The sequence below is a fragment of the Haematobia irritans genome, chromosome 1 (genome assembly GCF_050003625.1).
Source record: "Haematobia irritans isolate KBUSLIRL chromosome 1, ASM5000362v1, whole genome shotgun sequence".
Classification (NCBI taxonomy): Eukaryota; Metazoa; Arthropoda; class Insecta; order Diptera; family Muscidae; genus Haematobia; species Haematobia irritans.
This window is the reverse complement of record NC_134397.1, coordinates 163,185,956-163,196,475: the sequence shown is the minus strand read 5'-3', so window position 1 is coordinate 163,196,475 and position 10,520 is coordinate 163,185,956. Positions and strand designations below refer to the sequence as shown.

Here is a 10,520-nt window from a genome sequence, read left to right as displayed (position 1 = left end):
GATTTTGCTTCTTGGGCGTCTAGAAAGTGTATTTACTATCCGATTTGCCTGAAATTTAAAATCTAGAGTTATTTGAAGACCAAAACTTTTTGTGTCGAATATGGGGGGTATCTGTCCATGTTTTGGTATAGCTCCCATATAGACCGATCTCCCGATTTTATTTCTTCGGCTTCTAGAATCCGTAGATTTTACCTAATTTGCCTGAAATTGGAAATCTAGAGGTACTCTTGGATCCTAAAGACGTGCGCCGAAAATGGTGAGTACCGGTCCATATTTTGATAAAGCCACCTGGTGGTGAACGTACTTTTAATCCACACTGTGCTCGCTTCAAATTTATTATTATTTACTTCATTCATGTTTAGCTGTCTATTTGTTATATTATATATTTCTCGTTGTGTATAACACATTGCTCTCATTCATAAATATAACACTGTGTTCTCATTCATAATTATACTCATTGCTCTTGTCACTTTAATAATCTCACGTAGAATGATTCTCAATGAGTATTGTTATTGTTGTTTTTTATATTACTTTACTAATATGAATATGTTGTTGTTGCTTTCAAAAACTGTTAATATCAATGAATGTAAACCGATGAATGAAAAAGAGTAAGCTTAAGCAATACTTTATACGTATGTAGAAAATATGAATGACTTTGAAATATCATTGATAAAATAATGAATGAAGTACCGCTTTAAATTTGGTACACTAGAATTGAACAATGAAATCAAAAATCACTTTAGCTTCGCCCATTGATTGAAACAAGTGAACAGCTCGCGAATAAAGTCTTCAACAGAATTTTTAATAAATCTACCTTATGGTGTAATAAAATTCAAACTCAACATTTGTTTTATTCCTCACCATAAGTGTTGGTCCTTCTGGAACCGGATCTTCCAGTCATTTAATAAAATCTGGAATTCCACAACTATCAAAATCGAAGAACGTATCAATTTTATTTAAAAAATAAAAAAATCGATCTCGTTCTGATCAAGTTTTGGACGCAAATTTTGATTGCACTATACTTGTCTTAAGGAAGTTCTTGTGCAAATTAAAGTAAAAAATAACACATCATGTCGGAAGAAATGAATTCCTTGACGATGACCAGAGGTCGCTTGAAAGGCTCAATTACTCGTACTTTGGCGTTTGCTCAGGTTCCATCCGCAGAAACAACTTACGATGATGTGGTTAGCCGCTTGGAGCGTTTGGAAGAGGTTTGGCAAGCGTTTGTAAAATTAACAGACGATTTATACAAATTCAAAGATGTGGAAACTTTTGCGGACCCGGAGGCTGATTTTGCAAGCTACGAAGAGAAATACCTTTCAGCGCGTGGTAAACTGTGTGCTTTAAAATCACAATATGCTCCTGCTTTGAATGAAAGTACAGCCAACTCGGGAGCAATAGCAAAGTTGGCAGATCAACAGGCTGCATTTTTGGAAAAACTTTCAACGACTAGCCATCCTAAAGAAAATGATTTACCTCGCATAAATATTCCATTTTTTACAGGGACATACAAAGATTGGCCAAGTTTTAAAGATCTTTTTGAGAGCGCTATAGGATCAAAAGGAATATCAAATATTCAAAAGTTTCATTACCTGAAGTCGCTACTCAAAGAAGATGCCGCAAGATTAATACAACATATTCCGGTTACCGAAACTGCTTTTCAAACAACTTGGACAAGGCTCAATGATAGGTATGATCGCCCTAAGCAAATTGTTACTTCTTTCATAGAAGCATTTATGGCCCTACCATCAATATCGACGGAAAATGCTGCAACCATGAGAAAAATATCTGACGGGGCAAATGAAATAATTCGTGGTCTTGATGCTATAGGTAAAGATGAAAGAGATTGGTGGTTAATCTATTTATTGTTATCTAAACTTGATCCTGAATCAAAGAGCAAGTGGATTCGTGAGAGTCGAGATAATCCACTTCCTACCATTAACGATTTTTTTGAATTCTTAGACAATCGCTGCGAAGAGGTTGAATTGTGTGCAAAGAAACAGGCCCATCAATCCAAGCACAGTCATTCAGGCAAGTCACAAGGTAACCATACAAAATGTCTGGTGAGTACTAAAGCAAAACCCAGCTGTTTATTGTGCAAGTGTCCCGACCATTCAATCTTTACATGTCCCACATTTCTGCAAAAAGATATTAATGAGCGCCGTCACTTCGTAAAAGAATCTGCACTATGTTATAATTGTCTCAGACAGGGTCATGTGGTTTCCAACTGTGCATCAAAAGGTAGATGCAAGCAATGTCATCGAAGACATCATTCACTCCTACATCTTCCGAGTAATGAACATGAACCTACATATTTACCCGGTCAAGTTTCGGAGTCTTCACCCCCTGAATCACCGTCTTCTTCTAATAATACAGCTAGTGCCAATATTCAGTGGTCCACTACCGCTAACATTGCATGTCCCATTTCGTTACCTTCACTTCCATCTAGTAGTAAACATTGTACGTCAGACAAAGAATTTATCATGCCACTGCTTCTATTTATGTCAGAGATCGCTTTGGAAAGTTTATAACATGTCGAGCTTTATTAGATACCGCTTCAAAGCTGTCTTTTATCACTGAGAGTTGTGCTCAACGTCTAGGCCTTCAAAGATATCCCTCAAAAATAATTGTAAATGGTATTTCATCAATTAAAGCCGAGACAACTCGGGGTTTATGTCAAATATTCGTACGTTCACGCATATCTGAGCAATCGATTAACGCCAAGGTACATGTTCTGCCTAAAATAACTACATCTCTTCCTGGCTACAGCTTTGAAAATAAGATCAAAAATCAACTTATGGATTTGCCTCTTGCTGACCCCACATACAACATTTCGTCACAGATTGATATTTTATTTGGCCTAGAACATATTTGGAACATTTTCACATTCAACAAACGTATTGATTCACAGGGCAATACTATTGCAATTTCAACAATTTTTGGATGGGTTGTAACTTGTGCTGAGACAGAGCAAATTTACAACCAAACTACTACACTTGTTACCACCGTGGATATTGATCGTTGCCTTCGAAGCTTTTGGGAACTAGAAGAAACTGAACACCATACTAAAGCCGATCCAGATAACATTTTTGTAGAGACGCACTTTCAAACCACTCACTCGCGTGCAAGTGATGGTAAGTACGTAGTTCAGTTGCCCTTTAAAAATGAAAAACCAATATTTGGAAATACACTAAATGGTGCGCTATCTCGATTCTATGCTGTCGAAAGAAGGCTTCAACGAAATCCAGCAATTCGAGATAAGTATATTGGTTTTATGCGAGATTATGAAAAATTGGGACATATGCGTAAACTCAAACCTCATGAGATTAATGTTACTGATGGTAGAGTTTTTTATCTACCCCATCATCCAGTTTTGGGAGAAAAAATTAGAGTCGTGTTTGATGGCTCATTTCAAGATTCCAACGGTGTATCGCTTAATAATAACTTGCACATTGGGCCAAGTATACAACGGGACTTATTTGCTGTTTGTTTGAGATTTCGTTTCCACAGGTATGTTTTCTCAGCCGATATAGTAAAAATGTTCAGACAAATATGGATATCTGAACATCACAAAAATTATCAACGTATTGTATGGAGAGAGTCGCCGTTACACGAGGTACAACATTACATTTTATGCACGGTTACATATGGCACATCTTGTGCGCCATATCTTTCAGTACGAGTGTTGGAGCAGTTAGCCTATGATTATAAATCCAAGTTCCCCATTGCATCGAAGGTGGTAATGGAGGACTTTTATGTAGATGATGTTATTACCGGGGCACAAACGGAAGAAGAAATCGTTTTCATACGTGACAATTTGGTAAATCTACTAGCCCAAGCAGGCCTGGAACTAAGGAAATGGGTTTCAAATTGCGTGAGTATATCAGATAGTACACAAGATCAATTGTTTTTTGCAGCTCCCGAAAAGGATGTAAAAAAGGTGCTCGGTATTTTTTGGAGACCATCGTCAGATCAACTGGGGTATCATATAGAACTCAACAAAAATCCAGTCGCAACAAAAAGGCAGGTACTATCTGATGTATCACGTATATTTGATCCCATGGGTTTATTATCTCCTGTGGTAATACAATTTAAAATTCTACTAAGAGAACTATGGTCACACAAGCTATCGTGGGATGAACCACTTCCTGAAAATCTTACACGTCAATGGACTACATTTCGACAAGATTTAATTTCTATTCAAGATTTTACACTTCCACGATACATTTTGAATGATGTTACAAAATTGGAGCTGCAAGGTTTCTCGGATGCTTCCATACACGCATACTCTGCCGCAGTTTATTGTCGATTCGTAGACGACACTGGTCATACTCATGTCAAACTCATTGCTGCTAAAACAAGGGTAGCTCCCATCAAACAAAAATCGTTGCCGTGTCTTGAATTATGCGGAGCTCTTATTTTATCTCGTCTACTCAAAAGAATAAAAGAAGCCTTGCCACACAAATCAATTGATATACGAGCTTGGTGTGATTCAACAATTGTTTTGTGTTGGCTATCTCAACCACCCATTAAGTTAAAGACATTCGAAGCCAACAGAACATCAGAAATATTGGAAATATTGCCACGTAAGTTTTGGAATCATGTTGCCTCTAAAGAAAATCCGGCAGACTGTGCCTCAAGAGGGATGCCTGTATCAACACTTCGTTGCTTTGATCTTTGGTGGAAGGGCCCACAATGGCTGAGGGACCCATTCCAAATCAGTAATATGAATAACTGTTCTAATTCATTTGATGTAGTTACAGATCCTGACGCCCTTTCTGCTTTTAAACTTTCTTCAAAAGTTCTGGTCTCAACAGTGAATGACTATAATCCACTACATGAATTGGTACACCGCATTTCGAAATGGAATAAACTCATACGTGTCGTAGCCTACATCTTCAAGTTCATCAATGCCACTAGATATCCACACCAAATAAAATCGCCGAATATTTCGTTCAACAACTTTAAACACGCCGAACTGATTCTGACAAAGTATGCCCAAGATGCCTTTAGCGAAGAGCGCACGCTATTACAAAGTAAACGCCTAGTAAGTACAACATCTTCATTAGCAAAACTACACCCCTTCATAGACGGCAGCGGCTTGTTACGGGTAGGTGGGCGCCTACGTAACTCAGAACTAGACAATGCTTCAAAATATCCAATAATCTTGCCAAAATGTAGCCGAATAACCAAATTGATTTTACAAAACCTTCATGAGAAAAATCTGCATCCCGGAGTATCGGCCTTATTTGTTATTGCCCGTCAAACCTATTGGATTATTGGTGCAAGAAATCTGATTCGAAATCTGACTCATAATTGCCTCAAATGTTTTCGACAACGACAAATTAATACACAACAGTTAATGGCAGATTTACCATCCATCCGGGTACGTCAAGCGTTTCCCTTTGAAAATACTGGTTGCGACTATGCAGGCCCAATAATTTTAAAACAATACTCAATACGAAATGCAAAGAAATCTAAAGGGTATATCTGTTTATTTGTATGCCTAGTCACCTCCGCCATACATTTGGAACTCGCCACTGATTTAAGCACCGATTGTTTTATTGCCGCTTTAAAAAGATTTATATCGCGAAGAGGAAAATGTAAAAAAATCTTTAGTGACAATGGAAGAAATTTTCTTGGGGCATCTCGAGAATTAAACGAGATGCACAAAGTAATTTTGTCGCAAACTCATAACGAAATTGTCTCCGCATCTTTAGCCGAAGACGGTATACAATGGACGTTTATTCCTCCATTTGCACCCCACTGGGGTGGAATGTGGGAGTCGGCGGTTCGATCGGTTAAGTTGCATCTTAAACGAGTTATTGGAAATACAGAATTAACATTCGAGCAGATGCACACTCTATTGGCTCAGGTGGAAGCCGTAGTTAATTCAAGACCCTTAGGCACTGTTCCAGATACAGATTGCGAATACCTTTCGCCGGCTCATTTTCTTATTGGCAGGCCTTATACAACTGTCCCCGAAGGAGATCTGGTCAACCTCACACCAAACAGACTTGGATATTGGCAGCATGTAAAAAATATGTTTCAAGGTTTCTGGCGACGTTGGCATCAAGAATATTTAACTTCTCTGCAACAGCGACCAAAATGGAATAGACCTCAACCAAATCTAGCAGTTGGAGATGTTGTTGTAGTCAAAGAAAAGAATTTACCTCCCTCCAAATTTCTACTGGCAAAAGTGATCGAAACATATCCCGGTATAGATGGCAATGTAAGAGCTGTAAAACTTAAAACGCAATGCGGAGAAATGACACGTCCTATTTCTACCTTGGTAAAACTTCCCATAATCTGAAACTACGTTTCAGGGGGGCCGGGATGGTGGTGAACGTACTTTTAATCCACACTGTGCTCGCTTCAAATTTATTATTATTTACTTCATTCATGTTTAGCTGTCTATTTGTTATATTATATATTTCTCGTTGTGTATAACACATTGCTCTCATTCATAAATATAACACTGTGTTCTCATTCATAATTATACTCATTGCTCTTGTCACTTTAATAATCTCACGTAGAATGATTCTCAATGAGTATTGTTATTGTTGTTTTTTATATTACTTTACTAATATGAATATGTTGTTGTTGCTTTCAAAAACTGTTAATATCAATGAATGTAAACCGATGAATGAAAAAGAGTAAGCTTAAGCAATACTTTATACGTATGTAGAAAATATGAATGACTTTGAAATATCATTGATAAAATAATGAATGAAGTACCGCTTTAAATTTGGTACACTAGAATTGAACAATGAAATCAAAAATCACTTTAGCTTCGCCCATTGATTGAAACAAGTGAACAGCTCGCGAATAAAGTCTTCAACAGAATTTTTAATAAATCTACCTTATGGTGTAATAAAATTCAAACTCAACATTTGTTTTATTCCTCACCACCACCATATAGACCGATCTCCCGATTTTACTTCTTGGTCTTCTAGAATCCGTAATTTTTACCCAATTTGCCTCAAATCGAAAATCTAGAGGTATTCTAGGACCATAAAGAGGTGTGCCGAAAATGGTGAGTATCGGTCCATGTTTTGATATAGCCCCCATATAGACCGATCTCCCGATTTTACTCTTGGGCTTCTAGAATCCGTAGTTTTTATCCAATTTGCCTGAAATTTGAAATCTAGAGATATTCTAGGACCATAAAGACGTGTGTCGAAAATGGTGAGTACTGGTTCATGTTTTGGTATAGCTCCCATATAGACCGATCTCCCGATTTTACTTCTTCGGCTTTTAGAATCCGTAGATTTTACCCAATTTGCCTGAAATTGGAAATCTTGAGGTACTCTAAGACCCTAAAGACGTATGCCGAAATTGGTGAGTACCGGTCCATGTTTTGATATAGCCCCCATATAGACCGATCTCCCCATTTTACTTCTTGGTCTTCTAGAATCCGTAATTTTTACCCAATTTGCCTCAAATCGGAAATTTAGAGGTATTCTAGGACCATAAAGACGTGTGTCGAAAATGGTGAGTACTGGTTCATGTTTTGATATAGCCACCATATAGACCGATCTCCCGATTTTACTTCTTGGGCGTCTAGAATCCGTAGTTTTTACCCAATTTGCCTGAAATGGGAAATCTAGAGGTATTCTAGGAAAATAAAGAGATGTGCCGAAAAGGGTGATTATCGGACCATGTTTCGATATAGCCCCCATATAGACCGATATCCCGATTTTATTTCTTGCGCTTCTAAAATCCGTAGTTTTTATCCAATTTGCCTGAAATTGGAAATCTAGAGGTATTCTAAGACCATAAAGAGGTGTGCCGAATATATTGCCGGTACAGTTTTTGATATAGCCCCCTTATAAACCGGCCCTCCGATTTGGGGTCTAGATTATAGAACTATAATTAGATGTGCAAAATACTGTGTGTTTTGGTATAGCCCCCTTTTCGCCGAACTCCCGATTTAACTCCTAAGGTTTCTATACATTGTAGTTTTTATCCGATTTACCACAAATTGAAGATCTACTGGCATTTTAGACCCATAGCAATGTGTATATGATTTAGTTTTATCGGTCCATTTGGTAAGGCCTCCATATAGACCGATTTCGCTTATTGAGGGTATAGAAGGCGCACTGATCATGAAAATTGCTTGAAACTGAATGCAAAATTTCCAGATTTTACTTCTCGTAATTATTTAAATAATTGGGATGAAAATCTACAGATTTTAGGTTTCAAATCAAGGCGTTATTTCATCATTTTCTTACGCACTTACAAGAGATGTTTATGATACCTCTAAAACTCAAACAAAAAATGGTTCTTATAAATTCAGAATTTGATCTAGTCTTCATAGGTAAAATCTTTACATTTATCTGTGGGAAGCGTACTGGTTGAACTGATCTGCTTGGGAAAATATCTGTCATCAAACCCCCCTGAAATTTTGAAAGGAAACTAGTATATTTGATTCATGGTGGTGGGTATTTAAGATTCGACCGAACTTACTACTGTATATACTTGTTTTGCTGACTGGATGTATTGCCGATTTCGATAAATGGGGTCAGATTGCGTTCATTTACTAACTGGTCGGCGTCAAATCTACAACAAAGTAATTTAGTTCACCACTTTTTAAGTGCGCCAAATTTAATCGAAATCGGTTCCGATTTAGATACGGCTCCCACATATACGAGTATGTATCACCCGATTTTTCCAAATTTGGCCATAAGTCCTTTATTTATCAAACGATCTTACTCAAAGTTGGAAAATTCTAATTTTCTATAGTACTTACTACATGTGTAAAAAATCATCAGAATCGGTTCATATTTAGATATAGCTCCCATATATATGTATCGCTCGATTTTCCCAAATTTGGCCATAAGAATCTTATTTATTAACTAATCCCAGCAAAAAAAATTGGAAGTTCTTCCAGAGGAACAACTTTAAAAGCACTTCCAGAAGATGTACTCCCAATGATGTTCTCCATTTTAACTACACAGGAAGTTCTTTTAATTCAATTTTTTATAATTTGCTTTTTTCATATTTTTAATGGGTAATGTTAACTTTTTTTATTTCAAATAGGTTAAAAACAGAGTAAGAATTCATAAAATGGTACAAATTATTTAAATTTTTTCGAAAAAAATGCTAAATCCAATCTGAAAAAATTGTGAATTTATGAAAAAATTATAAAAAATATTTATTTGACAAAATATCACAGACATTTTTAATTTACATACAAAACATTGAATTCGGATCACACCTAAAAAAGTGATGCAAATTCAGTGCAACAGCTGTTGAAATGGAGGACTTCTGTCCTATGACAAGCCCATGTTAAATTCATCGCTTCTGCGTCAATTTTGCACCACTTCCGGATCCAAAAAGAACATTTTCATTACTTTTTGTAATGAAACTTATTGTACCCCCATCACCATTCTATGGTGATGGGGGTAACACATCGAAATATCGTGTGTAACACATCGAAATATCGAACTCCGACTACATAAAGTATATATATTCTTGATCAGGGAGAAATTCTAAGACGATATAAGCATGTCCGTCTGTCTGTCTGTTGTAATCACGCTACAGCCTTCAATGATTGCGCTATCATCCTGAAATTTGGCACAGATTCGTTTTTTGGTTGCAGGCAGGTCAAGTTCGAAGATGGGCTATATCGGTCCAAGTTTTGATATAGTCCCCATATAAACCGATTTCTCGATTTGGGGTCTTGGGCTTATAAAAAAAACGTAGTTTTTGTCCAATTAGCCTGAAATTGAAAATGTAGAGGTACTTGGGGACCTTAAAGAGGTGTGTCGAAAATGGTCCGTATCGGTCCATGTTTTGGTATAGCCCCCATTTAGACCGATCTCCCGATTTCGTTTCTTGGGCGTCTATAAACTGTATTTTCTATCCGATTTTCCTCAAATTGAAAATCTAGAGGTATTTTCGGACCATAAAGAGGTGTGTCGAAAATGGTCCGTATCGGTCCATGTTTTGGTATAGTCGCCATATAGACCGATCTCCCGATTTTTATTCTTTGGCTTCTATAAACTGTATTTACTATCCGATTTGCCTGAAATTGGAAATCTAGAGATATTTTGGGACCCCAAATATGTTTGCCGACATTGAGGTGTATCGGTCCATTTTTTGGTATAACCCCCATATAGACCGATCTCTCTGTTTTACCAATTCGTGGTTTTCACCAATTCGTCTGAAAGTGGAATTCTAGAGGTATTTGAGGAACATTACCATGTTTTGGTATAGGCCCCATATAGACCTAAGTCCCGAATTTATTTATAGGACTTCAAATCAAGGCGTTATTTCATCATATACATGATTTCTCTAAACTCAAACAAAATTGGTTCTTATAAATCCAGAATCTGAGCTGGTCTTCATATGTAGAATCTTTAACTTTTTTCTTCGGGAAGCGTACTGGTTGAACTGATTTGCTTGAGAGAAGATTTGTCACCGAACCCCCTAAAATGCTATATATTATCAAGTAACCCGCTACGACGATGAGTTTTCAAAGTAAACTATTATATTTGATTCATGGTGGTGTGTAT

The 10,520-nt window shown here is 37.0% G+C and overlaps 1 protein-coding gene across 1 annotated transcript in view; it reads left to right on the top strand.

The window, feature by feature from the left end:
• The first annotated feature begins 1,070 nt into the window (after positions 1-1,070).
• The window catches only part of LOC142232956 (uncharacterized), a 39,991-nt gene continuing 30,541 nt past the window's right edge, over positions 1,071-10,520 (top strand). The window contains exons 1-2 of the mRNA XM_075303684.1: positions 1,071-2,460; positions 2,550-6,292. Of these exons, the coding sequence (XP_075159799.1) occupies positions 1,071-2,460; positions 2,550-6,292 (5,133 nt within the window). The remainder of the gene's footprint in view (positions 2,461-2,549; positions 6,293-10,520) is intronic.